The following is a 23,021-nucleotide window of genomic DNA, read 5'->3' on the forward strand; positions in this document are numbered from 1 at the left end:
TACCTGTGATTTGTGAATATTTCGATAGTAAATTTTATTTTGATTTCAAACCTAAAATATATGATGATTTCATAGTACAGTCAGATACGTAAAATGACAACATTTTAACTAAAACACACTTTCTCTAAATCGAGTTCTATTTATAATCGTACCATTATACGATTCAAAATGTAAACTTTCAATTACCTGAATGTTAGGTAATTTGTTGTTTTTTTTCTTTTATTCATGTAAATAAAAGTATATATATACTAAAATGGTAAGACTGGTACATAAAAGTACAAAAACAAATAGTAAAAAAATTTTATTTTTATTTGCATCAACATGCCTTAAATATAGACTGTACAAAGTAGTATGGATAAAAATATTTCTAAGATATTTTTACTCGCTTTCCTAAGTGCAAAATTGTACGGACAAGGCCCCAAAATGTCTTTACTTCCATCTAGCAGCCCACCAATTATCTCGAGTTTTGTTTGGAAATAAAATTGAGAATATTCTGTAAAAGTAGCTCATGGCAGTATCCAGGGAGCTATCGCGGACCATTGGAAGACTAGAAGTTCAGGAGACTGGGAGGTTTTCGTGTAGGTAAGTGAGGGAACCTCCGTCAGCGAAGTCGGCCGCGGTGTGTCCATTGCCCCTGAGCACCCATTTGGTGGTCAAGAGTCCTTCGACTCCCACAGGACCTCGTGCGTGGATCCTGGCAGTGCTGATCCCGACTTCGGCTCCTGAAGACACAGAACACTCAGGTCATAGTAACTCAGTGTTAAACTGGTGCTTTATTCTTTGCCACTAGCAATATCATAAACACCGTAAAAAACTAAACTTTGAATATTAGAAAAGGTATTCACGCTATCACCTTCATAAATATGTAGAATTCAAACAGCACTTTTCAAACTTATTTATAATAAGCTAAATAGAAACAAACCCGATGAAATTTCATTGAAAAGGGTTGAAAGTTCACGAAAACGCTTATAATCAAATGAAAAGTTTATCCTTAATTATCATATAAAGAAAACGAACAAAACGTGTTTATGGAACATAACAATTTGGTATTTACTACTAATTTACATTCTCAGAAAAATTTAAAATCCTTTGCCGTGATATTGAAAATTTCGGTTACATTGCCAACTGTCTGTGTAAAACAACGAAGCCCGTCAGTTATTGATGTCGACAGCTCCTTGTATTTGTGAAAGTGGCTTGTCGTGCCACTGACCAATAACTGAGGTAAACCGAATTATCTGAACAGAACTGATTAGATCAAGGTTCTGATCAATGCGGTATATTTTGGTCTTCCAATAACCTGGTTAACCCGTGACACTTTAGTAGCATGCAAGGAATGCTGGATAGGAATATACCGATAACCAACAAATTATAAGATCGTAACCACTTTATGTTACACTTGGTTAAATAAGTTCTTCTTGTTGGAATGGTCACATGAATGAAAATATACTCACTAATTAAGTTAGTCTCTCGTTGACGAGTAAGTAAAATGTTTAAACCTGACTAAAGCATTGTTTTAGCAAATAGTATTTGGTATAGTTTTTGATGAATATTTTTATTGAATAATATTCAAGGTAAAATTACTGTACAAACCCTGTTAGCCACCAAATTTTACTACTGTCGGGCTTTTACAATTCTTAAAGAAGAATTTTATTAAAAACGTACAGAAAATTAGCTTACAAGTTTATTCAATTAATAGAACATAATTATAAGAACATTAGACAAGTAAAGATTTGTTGTTGTAAACGGTTTGTATGAAAATCATGAACAATATTTGACTATCCTATCATTGTTAAGCAGGATAGAGTAGAACTTATAAGTTCTACTCTACTAGTAGAACTTATAAGTATAGAAATTACTTACCTAATCCAAATCTATAGCCGTCAGCAAATCTAGAGCTGGCATTGTGGAATACACAGGCGCTGTCCACGTCTCGCTGGAAATCGCTCGCTTTCTCAGCTGGACATTTGGACACAACTCATGATTATTATGTTGTTAATCTTAGTGAAATAATCTTATTTTTAATATATGATAACTAGAACACAATATTCATGGGTAAATGACATATTTTCCTTTATCAACTCATTATTACTTACTTAATTTTTTTATTTTCAACTCATTTAATCGTATATTATACAGCTAAAACTATTAAAGGTGCTGTCTAAACATCCAACTAGGTTTATAAAAAATATGTTGAGTCCAACTAAAATTGTAAGTCGAAAGGAAGCCATGTAACCTCCAAATCGATCTTATTGAGTTGCTTGCTTCGGCTCAGAGCACTACCCCAGCCGAATGATCTTTTAGGGTGGTATTCACAGGAAGAGTGGGAGTGGGTCTAAAACAATCGTTGCTGCCTAGTGTTGCAGCTACGGAAGTTACTAAGAAATAGATCAGTGGCTAACTCACGACATGGGGTTATCATGGGTATATGTCCAACTGAATGTTAGAAGGATTTATAATTATAACACTAAGGAGAAATAATGCAGTGATTGTACTTTACATTTGCCATTATGTAAATAAGTTTTCAAATATTAAAAATTATTTTAGTCATTAATTTTGGTAAATGATGTATTGCAAATACGTTTAATGAAAAATACGTAATGATCTTCTTCATAAAAATTTTTAATACCAGTCTAATTAGCTATATTTTCAAAGTAGTCTTTACCGAATTACACATTTATATGGTGTTATCACTCTGAAATGTGGAATTTTAAGGGTTAAGAAACTGTTATAACTTATACTCCTCTTCAAGGTTCCTAAATTATGCTGGAGTCTGTGTCACACTCAATTTTTATAATGATTACCAGAGAAAATACCAAGAGCAAGTACTCTCATAACTTAGTCATAGGTCTCTGTGCCAGATGAATACAAGAAATTTCCTAATCAAAGATTCTATGAACTAATCCAGCGAGTTTTATTTATGGTTCTAAATCCCATTTTAATTTTTAAAGGCTTCATGAAAAATCTAATAACTTATCTTTCTTCTCTTGATATAGGTCTAACAGAAAGAAAGAAGTTTTTAAACAGTGGTGCTAAAAATAAGTTCAGATACTGGTATTAAAAAAAACTCGATGATTTGGGTCTACGTTCCAGCTAAGTATTAGAGATCTCAAGTAAAGACGTTAAGAACTAGTTCAGTGACTGGTACTAATAGTTCTCGTTGATTTGGGTCTACTTGTCAGCTAAATGCTAGAGTCCTCTTAAGGAAAGACGCTAAGAACTAGTTCAGTGACCGGTACTCACGGTTCTCAGTGACGATGACATCGGTGTGGCCACTGCCGTATTTAGCGATATGTTCTACAGCCTCTTCCACGCCACTGACGATCTCCACGGCACACTCGAGGCCACTATATTCGGTCTTGAGAGACTTGGCAGGTGGCGGGCCGAATGTCAGTCGCTCAGAGAGGTTAGGTCCAGCGTACACCGTTACCTGCACATGGGGAATGTTCAGTCACTAATAGCAACACTGTTATACGTTAGTTTAATAACTTGCTATTCCAGTATGGAAGAGAGTAATTTTTAATTGTTTATTTAAATAAGTCATAATAATTAAATAGTTAGTGGATGTATTAAGTTTGAAGAGATGGTAAATTCCGAGCACTAACTGTAGTTTGATGTTGATTTCTAAAGTAGCCGTTGGTGATAGTAAACCGGTAATGTTTCTGAATATGATAAAGGGGTGATGACATCACTGTACGGTTAATGATGGTAAATTATTCACTTTGCAATATAGGATTGATCGAGCTAATTGTGTAACCATGTACATGATAAAGGTAAATTAAAGAGATGGTAAATATGCTTTGGTAATGATAGTAAACTGGGCAATCCGTTAATTATGGAAATCTTGGGTTAATGGTAAAGTCACATTGTTAGTAGTGACCGTATATTCAAACTTAGATATAACATTATTATAATATTTAATTAAACTAAATTTAATACAGATGTAATACAATTTATGTAATACAAATAAATTTAACAATTGTTTCAATTTTTAATATTTATTATTTTGAACTATTCCATGAATACAAATAAAGGAATTACCTTTTTTATTTTGGATTGCTGATATTACAGTTATACGAATAAAATTGTATAAAAGTGTAATTCACACTAACACGTGGGTATTAAAAAACACGTGTGTGGGTGGTGATTGTTAAGTATTAGCCGAGCGTTAACAAAGCCTGACAGGGGGCGGAATAATATTATTTCCGTCTGTTTGTCTGTACAGTATTTCGAGAAGATCAAAACTGTTACAATAATTGGAAAATTTGCACGAACCTTAATTTCTCAATGAGGTTTAATGGCCTTTGTCACTCCATAGGATTTAGCTAAGTTTTAAGAAATATTTTTACAATAGTAATACGGGTAACTGTGATGTTAACGAAAAATGTATAGAATGAATACAATTTCTAATTATGGAGAGATACATATAACATTTTAATATATGGTATTTAGTGGAATTGTTGATAAAACTTCCTTACATACTATCGGGTCCTTCAATACTTAATTGTATCTGTACATGTGTATATAGACAAAATAGACTGCGGTGATGTTCCATCGCTCCAGCTTTGCCCTATTATATGAATCTTATTGCTCCTATAAAGCGAACAAAATATCGCAAGACCAAATCCATTACTAAGATAGCTCTTAATAAAGATTTACTTGAGCTTCAGGAGAAGGTCCTTGCTATGTACTCCCTGACTAAACATCTTGGTTCTGAACACCCCTTGCGCAAATCTTACCGAGATCTTAAGAGACAGTTTCGGACTAGCATTCACTCTGCCAAGTCTGGATTGGTTTTCAATCACATCACAAAGGCCCAAAATAAAAACAGGGCCGTTTGGGAAATCATTAGAGACATTCAGCCTAACAAAAGATGTAAGTCTTTCACGAATTTCTCCATAAAGAATGAGTCTGGTTCCTTGATGGTTGATCCTTTGGAAATTTCATGTCAGTTTAATTCCTTTTTCTCTGGAATAGGCGACCGTCTTAGAGGTAGTTCTTTGGAGCCACGCGGCATGAGCCATGTGATGCGGACAGGTGTACCATCGTTATTTCTGAAACCAACAAGTGTCCAGGAAGTGACCTCAGTAATAAGATCCTTAAAGCCTGGTCATTCCGTAGGATCTGATGATATTTCTTCTAATCTTCTTAAAGACGTTGCTGAGCAATTGGCTTTGCCGTTGGCCCACATAGCGAACGCTACCTTCGAAAGTGTGTTTTCCCATGCATTCTAAAGCAAGCAGTAGTTAAACCATTACTAAAAAAGGGAATCCCGCATGACATGGAAAACTACAGGCCAATATCTGTCTTATCAACTTTTTCCAAAGTCTTAGAGAAGTTGTACCTCATTCGTTTACTATCTTTTTTGTCCCAAAACAATATATTTTTTGAAAAACAATTTGGCTTTAGAAAGGGTTTCTCAACACTTGATGCCGTGTTTGACTTCATTAATCGTATTTCCGTGGCTTTGGATAAGCGTCAGCATACCTTTGGCATTTTCTTGGACCTTCACAAAGCGTTCGATGTTGTTAATCATACGCTCTTATTGTATAAACTTTACAACCTTGGAATAAGGGGAAGCTCATTTGACTGGGTCTCTTCATTTTTGTTGGGCCGAAGCCAGGTGGTTGAAATTCCATTTGTTAACGATTCTGGTTGCTTGAGGTATCGATTATCCTCTGTACATGCAATAAAATCGGGCGTGCCCCAGGGCTCTGTCCTTGGCCCCATCCTATTTCTGTTATTTGTCAATGACATCTCGTCTAGTGTAGGTATAGGTAATTTGTGTCTCTTTGCGGACGATACGTCTGTCAATATGTCACATGAAGTTAGAGAAAACCTGTAGTGTGATATGTTCTGTTCGTACAGGGTAGTTGTCTGCTTCAATGGCTGGAGGATAATAATCTTACTGTGAACACTGCAAAAACAACTTTTCTCGATTTTCATATTAGAGCTCCTATGAGCTGTGATAGTGGTTCGTCCATTATTATTGGGAATTCTGTTATTGAATCGTCAGAGTACACAAATTTTCTGGGCTTGACTTTAGATTCTAGCCTGAAATTTTCTCTTCATATTGACAATGTATGTAGCAAATTGGGCAGCGGAATCTTTGTATTGCGTCGACTGTCCCATTTTGTTGATAGAGATATTCTTTTGGCTGGATATTATGGATGTATTTACCCACACGTTACCTGCGGACTGCCTATTTGGGGGTCTGAAAATACCAGGACACAATACATTTTTCGGCTTCAAAAAAAATCTCTCAGGATTGTGTTGGGGTTAGCTAGAAACCAATCATGTAGGGGGTACTTCCGAACCAACAAAGTACTTACATTCCCGTGCCTATACATCCTTGAGACCTTAACCTTCCTAAGGAAAAACATGCACATTTTTACCTCTGATCTATCTAAATATAGCAACTTAAGAAAATCTTTCCGTTTGCCAACTCCAAAGCACCGTACATCATTTTTTGAAAGACAGTTGTATTACTCTTCGGTTAAATTATTTAACCATCTCCCTGTTAGAATTGAGATCCGAAGAAGTAGTACCTAAATTCAGATCTAAACTTAAGTGTTTTTTAATTGATAGAGAGTATTACTCTGTTAGAGATTATTTTATGTCCCATTAATATTAAGTAATTAAGATACATTGTTGTTCTTTTTATTAAATGTATATTGACCTTTGTCATGCAATGTATTTTATTGTTGATTGACAAATAAACGCTTTGACTTTGACTTCCATTTCACTTCAAGGGATATCGCTGAGCGTTTGTTCAGTCTACAACTCAGGGTGGCATATAGAGAATTATTTAAGTTAAAAATCCAAACTTTACACATTTTGTTAGGATATCAATAGAGGCTCGGAAAACCAATTTACTGTATAATATCTCTATACATCTGCCTGCGTATACGTGCCTTCGTTAGGTACCAAGAACGAATTGATCTATAGCTTTTAAATATTGGATGCAATGTCATTTATACATAGGAAACGTCGTATTTGATCACGGGGATGGGATGAGCACATCCTAAATATCCGTATAATATAAATAAATAGAATAATTTAATTTCTAGGATTTAAATTTCGCATGAAGTTTAATTTATACACGAGCACTATATTTCATGGGCTTTTACTGAGCGTCATAGAAGTTTATCGTTCAGTAGGCTGACAAATGTTCTATTCTGTCGGCTTGGAAGTTGTAAGAATTACTTTTTGTCAAGATGTGTGACTGTATGCATAATATTAACCGAAGCCTCTTACACGAAATGTAATGTGGTAGTTGGTTAAAAAACTAATATTACATTATTTTCGTAAAACATTTTCTCTGCAATTCTAGTGGTGAAGAAATATAAACAATGTAAACAAAAAATAAATTTGGGCCCATGCAAATAAGAAATATCATGAAAACAAGACTCACCCCCTCCTGTTTCAGCATATTGCAAACATCGACAAAGAAGCCGTTGCTGAGGTGGTCTTCATGTAGCAAGAGAGTTTCCATGGCGTTGCAGGCAGCCGGGTAATCACACTTAGAGTCGCGCACTGGACATGAACACAAATTTTAGGTAAGTTACGTATGTATGCAGCTTATACACTACTCCAAGTCTACGTATTTAAATTTTTTTACAGTTATATGCAATTTTAAGTAAAAGAATGAGTAATATGGCATTATTTATTTTGTCAAAACTGTTTGCACTTGATATTGTGATTTCGATCATCAGACTGAAAAACCATATTCCACTGTCGTCCATACTCACCTATCTTTAGTGCCTTCTTGAGGTCCGCCTCCTTATCGACGTAGACGTGACAGATGCCCTCGGCGTGCCCCAACACGGGGATGTGTTGGCTTCGCTCCTGGATGCTACGGACAAGTTCGTTGGAGCCACGGGGGATAATCAGGTCAATGTACCCTTCCATGGCCAACAGGTCGCTGATCTCGTCTCTTGTCGACACCTGTAATTAATAAATAGTTATTCTGTTATTTAATTCGTAGCCAAGATTACATGGAAGACAAATCTTTCTACAAAACAGTATTTTAAATGTCATTAAAAAGTATAAGAAATTGAAAACTCATACATAATTATATAGAATTTATAGTTATTCATGATTATTTAATTTTATATAAGTTTTAACGTATGTGTTAAGATGACATAAAGTAAAAAGATTGTTGAAATTGAGTCTGGTATAGTGGAATTTAATAGATTCAGATGATCTGTCAGACCGTAAAATTGATACTCGTATACCAATGGAAATATGATACAACTCCTAAAAACCTAAATTCATTCAGAGGATTTTTGAATAAGTATTACGTCAAAGAACTGAAAAATTTTAAGGATTAATTTATCGGAATTGTTGTGGATAAAACAAGATTTTCAAAAGTTGATACTATCACAGTGTTAGTTCTGCGTAGTTCTTACAGTCAGCGTGTAACATGAGGTTAATTTCTTTATTTATACTGTATAAGTGAAATAAAGTCATATTTCCGACGATAGTAAATATTTTTAAACATTAAATACTATTAATTTTATTCGAGTAAATTTACTAATTTGTCATTGAAGCGTATAACATATTTGTGCGATTTGTCTGCTTCAATGCCGTGTGTAGGAGGAATGATGTAAATTATATTAATGTTCATTGGTATAAGAACTGATTACTAAAAGAATTGATTGTTATTAACACGATCAATAATTACTAACAGTTAAGAACAAAAACTCATATTATGAATCAGATTCTCAAGGTAAGTATTTGTCTAATTATTCTTTCTGTAATATTCATGAGCAATGTCAAACGAAGTTCGAGTACAGCAGAATATTGAGTTGTTCGTTTGAAGAGAAACCGCACCTTAGCAAAGCCAAGTAAAGTTATTGTTAGTTAGGGGTAAAGTTCTCTGTAGACTGAACCAAGTTATAGCTATTTGAGATCGGTTTGTCTCGGAGGTGAAACGCTTTACAAATCGAGAGCACTTGAGAGTTTCCGTTTGAAAATTGGTCTAATAAAGGAAGAAAGTGAATACAGATGTTTCTGACATTCAACTTAGGCGAAGTTCTGAAATCACTTTTGATTTTTACTCAAAACTTTTGGTTTCTGAATACCTTTCTATAAATGTGATTGGCCAATTTATATGTAACTTGAAATTATATATATATATATATATATATATATATATATATATATATATATATATATATTGCGAAGCTTTTGTGACTAAATATAAATAGTTTTAACGGGTCATGTTGCAAACAATGTTTAATATATAGTTAAAATCTTCAATGTTTTGACCTTACTGTGGAGGCAAGTTAGGCCAAAACTAACATAACTAGAACTACATTCCCGCAGCTTAAAGTTAAGTGAACAGAGTTTTATTGTCATTCGCCGAGGTTAAACAATCACCAGCCAACATCATCAATAATGATGAAGCTATGATATGATATAGCTTCTTCATATCGAGCTGCCACGTTTTCGATGCCATCAGGGCTAACTCTCCTATCTCGATTACAAATCTTCAGATGAGTTCTAATTCATATGTTAAAGGATTTATAGCACTTTTGTTATACATTTTGTAACATATAACGGTATAAAATGTCCGAAATCCTATTATACCCTCCAATCTTCAATCGTCAATCAAAAATGTACAGAAAAGGATTTCTTAGTATTTGCTTATAAATAATGTTATTATAATAACATTTTTGGAATTACTTTCGTATTGTAAAATTCATGTCTGAAAGGATAAGTCCTGTTATCCTTTCGAACTTCCATCGCCAATAACAAACTTTAAACAAAAAATTTCATGTTTAGTTAAGTAAATACAAACATAATGTGCTATAGTTGATTTTTGAAACTGATGTGAACCGGAAAACGAATGTGGTGGCTATGAATTGGCCGCGTAATCCTAAGAATTATGGTCAACAATTTTATTTAATTTATTTTATGATCTGATAATAGAACTGCCCAGGCCTTAGAAAAGCACCATATTTTAGCATTCCAGACACAATACCAACTTACCAAGGAGATAGCGTTTTGAGCTCCAACAGTAGCTAAAGCCTCTTGAACGACTGCATATAAAGCCTTGTTACTGTGAGAAGCCTCTTTTCCACCCTTGAGAAGCAGTCCATTGGCGGAACTAAGGGCCAGTGCTGCCACCTACAATGTACAATAAATAAATATATTTTGTCAACAAATGTATATTATATAAAATTAAAACATTAATCATGAGAAAATTCTGTTTTCTTTATTAACAAACGTTTATGATAAGGGTGTGCTCAAAATGTTTAAGTAAAAACGGTAATTATGAAATATAATGAACTTGATTGAATTATGAATTATGCTTACCTGAGGTAAACAGTCCGGCCTGGACTCGAAGATGACCAGAAGAACGCCTATGGGTACCGTGACTTGTGTAAGGTCCAGTCCGTCTGCAAGCCGAGTCCTACGTACAACTCGTCCTACGTTGGTCAGGCTAGTCTCAGCTATTTGTTTCAGACCTGTGGAAAAATGGAAGAATGAGTACACACTGGTTTATTTTTAAATATCTGGGATTGACCACTATTTCTGTAAGTTATAACTATTTTTAAATCGGTCTGGTAACTTATTTCCATCGATAATTATCAAAATAAAATAGGACCTGGCTGTAAGAACTTTGTACTTTACTTGGAATGGCTGCAAGTTGGGCCGAACTGCTAATTAGTTAGTTATTAACACTACTATTTTATTTTCACGTGATTTTCATCAGTATTTAGTATGCTAATGGTGATATTGAATGATGGGATGGGAAAAGTGTTCAACATTAAAGAGAATTTCAACGTAGGAAATCTTGACTGTTTTCTAATAAACCATGATTTGATACCGTATTACATACGACACTAGGCATTTTATATTATTATTGATTTAATTAACGGAGTTTGCTGCTCCAAAATGGCACTTCTGACAATTCATAGTACGATAAATATCAAACCTGCAGATAGAGACTTGAGCTTGGAGGGGGTGAGAGAGAGACGGGAGATGAGGGGCTTGGACGTGTTGTTCTTCGTAGCCTCGGCCAGATCCTTGGCGTTGGCGGCGAGGATATCCGCCTGTCGTGAGATCAGCAGGTCGGCCAGTGTGCTGATACAGCTAGCGCGGTCAGACGGACTCAGTGCTTGCAGTTTCCTGCTGCCGTGGCGCGCTGCAACAGCAAGCAAGTATATCGAAATTATTGTTTTCTTTGTCTCGTGAAATATAAAGAGAGTGAATCCATCTATATTTATTTGATATTATAAGTGTTCTGTTCTGGCGAAATTACAACAATCTTCGACATATAGATGGCACATCAAACATGCTAAGTTAAACCTTTTAAATATGTGGATGTAATAAATTTCTAAATAGACTTTACTATAGTTTATTTATAATACTGGTGGTATACCTCTGTTACACTTAATTGAAGTGGATGCTTTAATTGATAGAATAAACATTAATTAGTTTTAAGAGACTACTGATCTAGAAGGCACAGCCTGTTTGTCAATAATACAGTGGATTTCCCTCATATGCTTCAAAATACCTTACACAAACCCTATATATGGACATTCTTTATTTAGATAGACATTATGGCTTAAATTTAAAATTTTTCAACATTGCTTCTATTTGTAGTTAGATATCTTCATAAAAGTATAGTTTGTGTCAAGCTTCAACAAAAAATACTGAATAAGATTTATATGAGCAACAGAACCCACCATTCTCGGCGAGCACGTCCGTGGACGCCTGGCCAGAAGGTGGCGCGTCCGTGAAGAACGTGCCCAGCTTGCGTCCACTGATGATCGTCTTGATTGCCTTCTCTTGGTGTCCGTTACATATCACAACACTCACCCCTCTCTCAAGGGCCCATGTTGCTGCTTTCACCTGTACCAACATATGTTTCCGCTAAAAGATAGTTGTTGCAAAGTTTAACATATTTTTGTTTTAGAAGCAATAAAAGATTTATTTTAAATTTAGAGTTTAAATAGGAGTGTTTGAATATCCCATATTATATTGTCATATATTAGGTACTATTCTATCCAAAATAATACAACAGTAATTCACTTCCAATCTATGAAATTGCCAAGGCGTAGAGAATGATATTTATATTATACTGTACAAGGTACTCGTAGAATGCTATGGAGATGGCACGCAGTTTGTCAGTTTCTCGAATGACAGGCATTTTGGGACTTTATATTATTATATTTAATTATAGTATTATAGTGTTAACTAAATAACAATTGTTCCCATAAACTAGGGCAACAGCAAGTTGTGGTACAAGTACATTGATTAAAGTATCATTCTTGTCTCAACATATGAAAGAATTTGAAGATGTATAACTGGTGTTCTTAACCAGTTCCCTCAATCAGACATACGTTCCCATAAATATTCAGAGCAGCTATGAACAGGCATTAAAATGCATAGATGAGAGATAAGTAACTTAGTACAATTATGGAGTAATCCTGCATTACAAATGTGGCTCGGTAATAGGCTGATTTTTATCGCCCTCGGCGAGTAAGCTCGCTGTAATAACTCTGCAGGAAGTATCTTCTTAATGCAGCACCTCTTAATTTTATTTATTTCATTCACGAGCAACGCCTCATTAAAGACGCCACATAAAGAATATTCCTGCATCGTCCTTTACAATCATATCCACTTAACGAAGGATGAGATTTATTTTGAACGTTTTTAAAGAATTTAATGCTTTTTATAAGAAGTCCATTATTTATATAATCTAAGAGACAATAAACGTAAAAAGTGCAAAAAGTGATGATAAAAATTACATTCAAGAGTTGTTTGAAAGAATATTTGACGTTTACTTTTGTAAAGTTATGCGAGTATACTGAACATACACAGTTATATAAGTGATATAATAAAACATGAGCAATTAATTCTAAAACTATTTGTGTTCTCTGACAAATCTTATTAATTACTTGTCAAGTGTCTTTTTTATCCTAATCTTTTGACATCTCTATAAAACAAGAACAGTTGTGAACGATTAAAAGTTTTTGATAATTCGACTTTATTAGTCTCTTGAACGTTGAACTGTTCAACTTTCACTTACAGGACGTATACAAAGAAATTTCATGGAATTGTCCATAGAAATTAATTTTACTCCGTAAGTATTCCACACAAAGGTTTCGTTTAACGAAATAATGGCACTGGCACTCTGATCAATTAGATACTTATAATTCTTAAGATTGTGAGACTCATGCACCTTTCTTCATGTCATGATTGCTCTGGACACATTCTGAAATGAGTTAGTTGCCCTTGATATACTAGTGGGGTAACGTGTTACTGCACATCTTATATAAAAGTTTAGGAATTCAGCCCTCGTATACCAAATTCCTATACCAATCCAGCCCTTCAGAAATGCAAGATGCATTATTTTACAATGTACCCAATATGCCTTATATTTGATTGTTAACTTTTGATTAGGATTCTTTCAGAGAAAATTGTTTCATCCGCAAACTAGTAAATTCGATTACTAGAGATGGAAATTACCTCTTTTCAAAGTAAACTTGTTAAATAATCGTTTAAAAACTTTACTATATTAAACCCTGATTGCATTTGTAACCACAATTTAGAACTAGTAGAAAGAAAATAAAGCTAAGACTTTGAAAAACATGAAAGTTATATTAGAGCTTGTAATACGGATAATAGTTTGACAGTGTCATTAGGTTCACCTCAGAAGAACAGTTATATAAGTTCTAAAGTCATTTCCTCAATTTCACGCAGCCTTTTGTGGCGTTCACAGTAATTGACACAATATCCGTAACAACGTATGAGAACTGAATGAACTTCTCAAAGGATCTGTGAAACTTATCTTATCCCATAAATGTTCTTACACTTGAGTTCATTCTTAAGCTATCATTATGCTCCAAGTATCAATTTATATTTTGTACACCAAAACCCTCAGATAATTAACTAGGTTCCAAAAGAAATAAGAGAATTTCAAATTGATTCCATATAAAAAATTAGGCTTGTGTACATTAAGTCCCAAAAAGTTGATAACAATGTTGTATATTTGTTCATGAATTTAACAAATTTTAGCTATAACCAAATTTTAACCCGATATTGCTTAATAAGAGAAAATGGTTTTTAGCGAAATAAAATCGTTAAATTTATCTAGATCTTTAAAAATATTAATCATAAATCATCAGACTTTTAATTTAAAAACTGTAAAAAGAGTTACAATAATCGTAAAATTAAACTACTGATGATCAACTTTTTTTAAATTTTTATTAGTCTACTCGAAAAATGTATTATGCCTTGTTACCCAAGGTGTCTGCAAATGTAAACAATGGAATGTAAATCTAAGTAATAATATGTGAAGTATTTCAGATGGAGAAAATAATCTGAGAGAGTTTATTCTAGCTGTAAAAGATTCTGCTGTGAAAGGGATTCTGCAAGTTTACAACACTCGCTTAGGGCAACAATAGTGATAAGTAGCTGTATTCATAATTCTCGTAAAAGTAGAGTGTATTTGTTCTTATTATAAATAATATTTGCTATTTTTATGGGTTCATTTTCTTTAAACATTTCTACATACATTTATGTTCTTAATACAGGGTGGAGACAATGTAGGATAATTGTATTGCTTGGATATGACACTACATACAAAAGATAGATTTTAAACATCACATAAGAACATAATTTTAGGCAACATTTGGTTTGACAATTTTCGTCTGAAAATCTTTATTCAACTATACTTTTACATCTGTAGGGATAGCCTAAAAGAAGCCATTTCTCTCTTTTAGTTTCTTATTAGTACGACGGGTTTGACCAGTGTGGTAAACTAGGAATTGGCGTAGACCTCTCTAACGTACTGCCTTCAGTGTAAGGTAGTTAATACATGTTAATACAACTATTCTTCACCAAGCAATAGTATCTCAGTCTAGGAGAAACCATGACATTACCATTAGTAACTCTGACTTAAATTCTGTATAGTTATTCTGTGATGAATAGTCTTGGATCTAGGCTCTACCAAGCTATGGGCTGATAAAACTGCAATATGTGTGTATTATCGGTAACACTCTGTTCTGTTAACAAAATTCCGCCTCCTGTGCTATCATTATCAACTTTTCCAAGATAGTTTTTTGAACATTGTACCGTTATAACTTTTCAACTTAGAATATCCTACGTCATATTTGTTATCGCTACGATAAAATAGGCTCACTTATGACCTACCTTAGAGTCCATGCCTCCGGTTCCCACTTTGGACTTTTTGCCGAAACGGATGATATCGTGCATCTCGGATGTGTAAGTAGAGATGAGTCTAGAGCCCTCTTGCCATGGTGGTTTTGTGTAGATACCATCCACGTCGGACATAAGGATCAGTAGGTCGGCCTGGATCTCCGCTGCCAACATAGCTGCCAAGCTGTCGTTGTCCTTGATACTTATCACCTGGAGTATGATTGGTCGGTAAATTTTAATAATTGCACTGAATTAATTATTCACATATACGTTTATTTTATATTTTTGTTCATTATACTTTTATACCTAAATACGCAAATTGTAGGCAAATGAACAACATCAAATTGCAGTCTTCAATAAATGAACAAATGTTCCACTACGGCGGTTTTAGCGAGAAGTTCAGTTCCAGTAGTTACATCAATCAAGGACACTACGCTGGACTGATGTAATTATGAAGTTCCAAAGGGTCTCATCCCTGTATCTGATAGTTAAAACTGCGTTATTAAACTGGGATATACTATTACAAAGTTACATGAAATATGGATAATCGATATAGCCTATCTAGTAAGGGTGCTGACACTAGAGTGGTGTGAATAGATAGTTAAATTAGATTGAATCATTATTCAACTAGTATTTATTTTATCCATGTTATTTTAAATTTATATTTATTTTCAAAACCTTCTGACATTACAAGTGAAATTATTGAAAGCTTTACTGTACATTTTATTCTATATTTTCATAACTCATGGCATTTACCAGAAGTTTAAAATTCTCTTAACCTCTATTACACACCGTGGGAATTAGTAAACACAAGCACCGAGCTGGTTTGAGGGAAGATATAGTGGCTGCCATCGCCATATATAAAAAACATCATCTATATTGTGAAGAGTTTCTAAATATATCTCTTGGAAAATATTTTTATGCTTTCCCGAAAGGTAAAATGGAACCAAAAATTAAGAGTTCAGAAAATATTGCAATAGCTCAGCCAAGATATGAATTGCTGTTTTAGCACCGTAGTTGACTAAACTACATGGAAGATTTTAGCTAAGACTTTAACTAATTTATTGTATACCTTTTAAATTAAACACTGCTTAAGTAAGAAACTAATTTAATTTAAATCATTAGTGATTGTTCATATCATATAATACGTCTTATAAGCAAGTAAAACAAATCCCACTAAACAAAATAAATACAAAACTCATCAAATAATTGAAATAAATTTCGGTAAGTGAGCCATGCTTTAAAGAATTATAGTACAAACATCAACTTGATTTGGAAGGAGAAAAATGTAATGTTTTCTCTCTCCCACATTCCTGTGTCTTCATTATTTTCACGATAAATCTTGGAAGTTGTGGAGCTACAGGTATAATCAAATTTTCACACCCCTTTTTACAATAAGAATCGTAAAGCATTTTATTTCACCTTGCCATCCTTAACCTTGACATCTTCGTCAACTTGAGGTGGTGGGGACACAGCGTCATTGGTGTTGATAATAGGGACTATGTTCAGGCTGATCAGTTCAGACAAGGTACTGAACAGATGTTTCCTGGTCTCCTCGTTGTAGAAATCGGGTTTCGTTACTAGTACCTGAAACAGGAGTTAAATATTTTGTTCACATGTTTTCATGTCATCAGTTTGCTTATAATAAGTTTACTACAAGACCAAGTAGATTTCGTGGTTTGCTATTAAGAGACTACGAAGGAATTTTCAGGACTGTGGATGAAGTGTAAATTTTCAAAAAATGTATACCCCAAACTTTGTACGTTTTAAACAAAGGGAAGTAAAGAAAGCCAAGAATAACGTAGAAAATCACGAAAAAAGAAGTCACAGTTAGTAATAAAAACAACACATTTAGATTTATTCTCCTCTGTCTTGAGCTTGAACTGCCTATAAAAAAACCAAAACAAAAACTGCATTATTTAGTGAATATCTGTTGATTTTCACGTGGAAGAAAGTACTCTCTCTCTCCTTTAAAGATACTACTATCCTAGGTATATGAAAACTGGCATGAGTGTTTAGACTAAATTACACGTTACAGTACTGAGCTTTGTTTCTAATATCAAGATTCTAGGTCTTAGGTATAACATAGATTTTAAATTAACTTTGGTAACAATAAATGGTACAAATGGTTGTTGAAATAGACAGATAAGAAAGTTATTCAAAATACAGTTTTTCAAATAACAAACACACTTCGTGTGTCAAATTTGCTATCTTTACTCACGGCCAAAAGAAAACATTAAAAATCCCTTTACCAGTTAATTTAAGGTGCCAAAATTGAAAGAACACTCATTGTAGTTAGACACACAATGGAAACCAATCGCCAGATATTGATATGATAGATTAGAAAAATTAGTAATTTTCAGCCTATTCATTTTAGCTAATGCTGACATAAAAAATGTTTAGTGTTTGGTAACGAGTTTTGTGGTGTACTAATTTTATATATAAATTATAAAGCTAAAAATGATTATTTTGTATTTTAACTCTTTCGAATCTTTAAATTCGACCTCTACTAAAACGAAGCACTAACGATCAAAAGGAGTAATTCCTGTGTATGGTTTAAAACAAATACGTTGTGTTTTTGCTTATACGGTATTGACTGCCGTCTCCCAGATTATATCAGATTTAAATTATGCTCAGTTGAACCATAATAAATTATACTATACAAAGCGCAGCTTTGTATGATCAAGTCGAATATAGGATATGATCCATTAATGTGTTTTGAGGGTTATACGAGATCGGCCCGTGAATAAATGTTTAAAATATTGTAAATTATTATTGCTTAATATAAAAATAATTGTTTAGTTTTGTAAAGTATAATAGCATAAATTTTGTATATTCAATTACTCGCACCCTACATTCCATTGGCATGAATTTATACCTTGCGAAAGTTAAATTTATAAAACGTTTAATTGAGTAGCTTCATCTAGATATTATGTTTTATATTGTGAGAGATAAACCATGTGAATTAAAAAACTTTATTAAATTATAGAAAGTTCGTTAAAAGTATAGATATTTTTAACTTATTTTGCCAAATATAACAAATAGTTTTAAATGTATCCTTCTGAGAAGTGTATGCGAATATTTATTATTACGAATCAATATTTTTACGTAACAAATATTTTCGGTCATAGAGTACACAATAGTTTTATCGTGCTTATCGTGTAAGAAATTATCAAAACTCTTGATGTTATAAACACAAATAGAAAATAAACTAACTTAATGCGAAATTTATCACAAGTTGACTTATTTAATGGAATATACATATATTATAAGTTTTATATATATATATATATATATATATATATATATATATATATATATATATTGAATATACAATGAATGTACCATTCTAAGGCTATCGTAATATTTTCACACCATTGGATTAAATGTATTAGCTTACTTCAAATTTTAAACCTGAAAATGAATACTGAATACAAATATCCAACTTTAAATGAAAAGGTTCCTTGGTGTTTATATATATATATATATATATATATATATATATATATATATAAACCAATAAATAAATATATATAAATATATATATATATATATTTCTTTACAACACGTTAAATAGTTTTATCGTAACAAACAAACTTACTTTCGCATTTATAATATTATAAGGATTAGGATTAGGATGGGTCAGTTTTAGTTTAGCCTATAGACTATTTTAATATGGCAACTCTTACTCAATATTTACAAATTGTTGCCTCATTATCGTTGCCATTATCGAAGACAAACAACAGAGATTCTCTTGTTTGAAAACAACAGCCATTCTCCTCCCGATAACCGATTGGAATAGGATGAAGCAAAAGCAATTACTCCACAAGTCAAAGGTCGCCAGTTCGATCGTGTGCTTCCTTGTTAGGGTAATTAATTAAACCGATTAGACTGTTCAAACAAACTCTCGCTCATTTATCATTAGTCAGTAATTAATGAGCTCCTAGAAACAGCAACACAATTCGTTCTCTCATCCATGCAGTTGTTTTGTAATTTATTATAATTAGATTAAAAAAAGTAACACACCATAGTGCAGTGCAAAGTTTAGTCTACAGAAAAGGAGCATATACAGTTAGTAGTGGTGGTAACGACAATAACTAGATGAGTACTGCGTCAGGACATACTAAACATTACTATTTTGGATTGTCATACTATACCTGGGCAATTTTCACACCGTACTGGGCAAACATGGCGTCATACAAGGACATAAGTCCAGACTGCCCGACAGCGGCGGCTGCTCGAGGTTCCACCATTGTTCCGGCATCCTGAAAAATATAAGGTGTCTTAGAGAATTGTTGAAAATGGAAAATTCTTCACAAACAGTGATATCCAATTGATCTGATTTCAACGTAAATTGTAATTCATAGTGACAATTCTATGTTAAGTTTTGTTTTAGCAACAACTAAAGCGTGACTTTTGGGAGAAAATGAGGAAAGATAATATGATGTATTCTATGAATAATGTACTAGAAAACAATTTTAATTTTTTGGATATGTAAATTCTGGAAACAGGTAACTAGGTTGTGGCTATTTTTTAAATACTCACACTTAAAATCTATTTGACAAAATTGACATGTGGTTAACACTAAAAGTATCCGTTCCAACTCTGAATATGTTAAGTATCACATCACAGGAGTGTAAATGCTACAAACTTATCGCATCAAATGAAACTATTTTTCTCTAAATATTTATATAGGTCCTTAAAACTAAACACTGTTAAAATATTTCACATTCATATTCCTGATGTAACCTATAAATTGATATTCTAAAGCGTAAAATTATGCTTATGGTGCTTATAGTTTTTATAGTAGATTAAAGTAACTAATACTGCTATTTAATGTAATGGTTTTAGAAATTGCTATTAAAACAAAGACTTAGGTATTATATCAAAGGCACTTTATACTGCTTCAAGTGAGTTTACATACACATACAACATTACTCGTGTACATTTCGCAGTTTGATTTAGAAACGCCTGGAGAAGAAAGTAAGATTTACACTTTTAAATATAAACTGGAACAGAAACTGAAATGTAACTGTAACGATAAGAAGCAAATGATATAATTAACTGATTTTTATACGCTCATAGTATTTTACGATGCCTGTAGATGATATTGCGCAGTATTGTTACCTATAAATAATATCTTAAATTACGATATGTCTTTATAAATTCGTGGTATTATGTTGTGAAATAGTTTTAATTACAACTAATTATTTTGCTTTGCAGTAATAACTGTACGTTAAGAATTAATGATTTTTGTTATAAAGACTGATAAGTGAAATCATATAATTATTGAATTTGTATTTCATATTGCCATGTATGCAAGGCAATTGTGGTATTACCTTACTTTCTTAGGCCGAACCTACAATCGATCGAAACGTTATTTTTTCCTAGACTGATCATGATTTGCATTCCAGGATTCAAATTATAAATTCAGATATTACAAAATTTATTTTAAGGCCTGACCGGACATACAGTATTTAGATTTTTCTGGCCTAACTAAAAATAAACTGATTCGTATCCTAAGGCCGGAATCAAGTATGATATGTGTCTTTCTTAGGCCTTGAACAGACATAAAGTGATTTACCGTCCTGTACCTCTAACAAACACAATGATATGTGTTTTCAAAGGAAACTTACGTGTCCATCAACACGGAGTTGAATTTAAAATGATTTCTTATTTTAAGCATAAAGTTAATATATATAGGGTTCGGGAATATAAGCTAACAAAGGATTATTCCATCGATTGGGGAGGTTGTCCTGCATAAAATACTTATATATTGATGATACGATATGCAAGAATTGTATAGATAATTAAAATGTCCGTACGTAAACCTTCAGAAATCGTATTACTCTTAAATTAAGAAGGTAACGTTGAATTCCACGAACATTGAACTAAATTACATGTACAAGTGATACGAGATAAACGAAAAAACATTTTATCACATGAGTCAAACGCAAACTGTGATTCAAGCAAAGATTTGAATTTTATTAGCTTAGATTTGTTACTCTTAATTCTCAAAGAGAACTGTACAGTATGGAATTTTAAATACTAGTAATTCAGTTGAAGTCATCGCTTTTGTGTGGCAATCAACAACTGAAACTGTTGGTCAGTCGATAGTTGCACTCTAGTTCTGTAATCAAGGAAAACATCCAACGTCTGTTATCAGAGCTGCCTTTGTTATCCAATTACCTCTCATTAAGTCTAACAGTAACTAACTGGGGGACAGACTATACCTTCTGTTAACTTTTTATTATCTACGATAATTAAATTGATTAACTTTCCCCTGATAACAAATAGGCTTTTATTTAAATTTTTCTATAAAACAGAACAGGTTTATAATGCAAGTATATCAATATCTTACTGGAGAGGAATTATTATTGGCCTAACAGATTTTGAAAGTTCACAAGTTCAGTGATGATTTTTTATTGCAGATAATTACATACTAATTATTTATTTATTTATTTATTTCCAACGGCAGCAGCCATTAATAAAATTGATTACAATAACTACATGCATAATAGAAGTTAGCTAAACGACAATATTTATATAAATATTAATTAATAAATGATTCAAATTTGCAAGTTAGAAGAAGACATGCAGTTGGTATTAAATTACTACATTGTGCAACACAGTATATAGATAAAAAAAATTCACGATAACAAAAATGAAACCCGACTAGAACAACAAATTTTAACTAGCATATACAAATATAAGTGATTAACAAAAACAAATATCTAAAACGTAACATAGCATATAAAACATAACAGAAACATAACCGTGCATTCTAGCCCAGGAACTGACATGAAATATTTAAATTAAATACTGTGCAAATGAGGTAAGGAGTTAACATAATAGGCCTACTAGAAATTGATGCACTAAGATGAAAACACAGTCATAACATGGCGACGGATACAATGGATGCTGTCCCAGAAAATATCGCATTCACATACTGTACTATTCGATTACCCAATCGAGAAAGTCTTGCCAAAGGACTACTGTAATCGAATTTGGTGGAGTGATGCCTGCGACCAAGAAGTTCTCGAGATCTAGTGTCAGCGGAAGTGACTCTAAAGTAAATATCGGCAAGGCAATTTTGGCACTGCACCTGGCCATTAGTAGTTTTCCAAAGAAGCAGAACATCAGTCACTTCACGTCGCCGGGCGAGAGATGGTATGTGAGATCTCTGGCGATGTCATTAACGGGAACCTCCAGGTAGCCATATCCAAGTCGGACCCCAAACAGCCGAATTAATCGGCGCTTTAAAGCCTATAATCTCATCTGGGAGCCGATATTGTACGGGGACCACACTGGACTTGCGTATTCTGCGATGAGTCTTACAAGGGAGCAGTATAGAGAGCGATGGGCAGCCGGACTGTGTATGCCTCTACAAGATCTAGAGATGAATCCAAGCATTCGGTTTGCTTGATTTCAGGCGTGATATATGTGAAGATAAAACTCCAGATCCTTGTCAAATCGAACGCCCAAGTCCTTTATGATGTTAGATCTTGGAAAAAGAGTGTTATCCATGCAATATGGATGAAAAGCTGGAGATTTGATTCTATGGAAGATAACGGCAGAGCGTTTGTTTGGATTTATAGACATATTGTCTCCAGTACACCATTCTTCTTCAATAGAAGATAATCTTTCTTGAATCTTCAGAAAGTCACCAGGCGATGCTATCTCTTTAAAATCTTCAGGTCGTCAGCAAGGCATCTCTGTAAAATTGCAGGGCATTCACACTCCACAAACGTGGGCGTTGTTTACTACTCATAAACAACAGGATTACTTGTCCGTTAAAACTTCATTGCTATACATAACCAATCACAAATATTTACTGTAGTCATACA

At 33.4% G+C, this 23,021-nt stretch overlaps 1 protein-coding gene across 1 annotated transcript in view; it reads right to left on the bottom strand.

Annotated features, from left to right (window-relative positions):
* Positions 1 to 286: 286 nt before the first annotated feature.
* LOC124371627 (delta-1-pyrroline-5-carboxylate synthase) overlaps positions 287 to 23,021 on the bottom strand; it is a 49,521-nt gene continuing 26,786 nt past the window's right edge. Inside the window, exons 5-16 of the mRNA XM_046829978.1 lie at positions 19,332 to 19,439; positions 16,597 to 16,761; positions 15,169 to 15,384; positions 11,697 to 11,862; positions 10,943 to 11,152; positions 10,321 to 10,472; positions 9,994 to 10,131; positions 7,749 to 7,944; positions 7,412 to 7,533; positions 3,241 to 3,427; positions 1,861 to 1,956; positions 287 to 722 (exon numbers count right to left, since the gene is read on the bottom strand). Coding sequence (XP_046685934.1) covers positions 556 to 722; positions 1,861 to 1,956; positions 3,241 to 3,427; positions 7,412 to 7,533; positions 7,749 to 7,944; positions 9,994 to 10,131; positions 10,321 to 10,472; positions 10,943 to 11,152; positions 11,697 to 11,862; positions 15,169 to 15,384; positions 16,597 to 16,761; positions 19,332 to 19,439 — 1,923 coding nt within the window. The 3' untranslated portion in view covers positions 287 to 555. The remainder of the gene's footprint in view (positions 723 to 1,860; positions 1,957 to 3,240; positions 3,428 to 7,411; positions 7,534 to 7,748; positions 7,945 to 9,993; positions 10,132 to 10,320; positions 10,473 to 10,942; positions 11,153 to 11,696; positions 11,863 to 15,168; positions 15,385 to 16,596; positions 16,762 to 19,331; positions 19,440 to 23,021) is intronic.

The sequence above is a fragment of the Homalodisca vitripennis genome, chromosome 1, assembly GCF_021130785.1.
Source record: "Homalodisca vitripennis isolate AUS2020 chromosome 1, UT_GWSS_2.1, whole genome shotgun sequence".
In the NCBI taxonomy this organism is placed as follows: Eukaryota; Metazoa; Arthropoda; class Insecta; order Hemiptera; family Cicadellidae; genus Homalodisca; species Homalodisca vitripennis.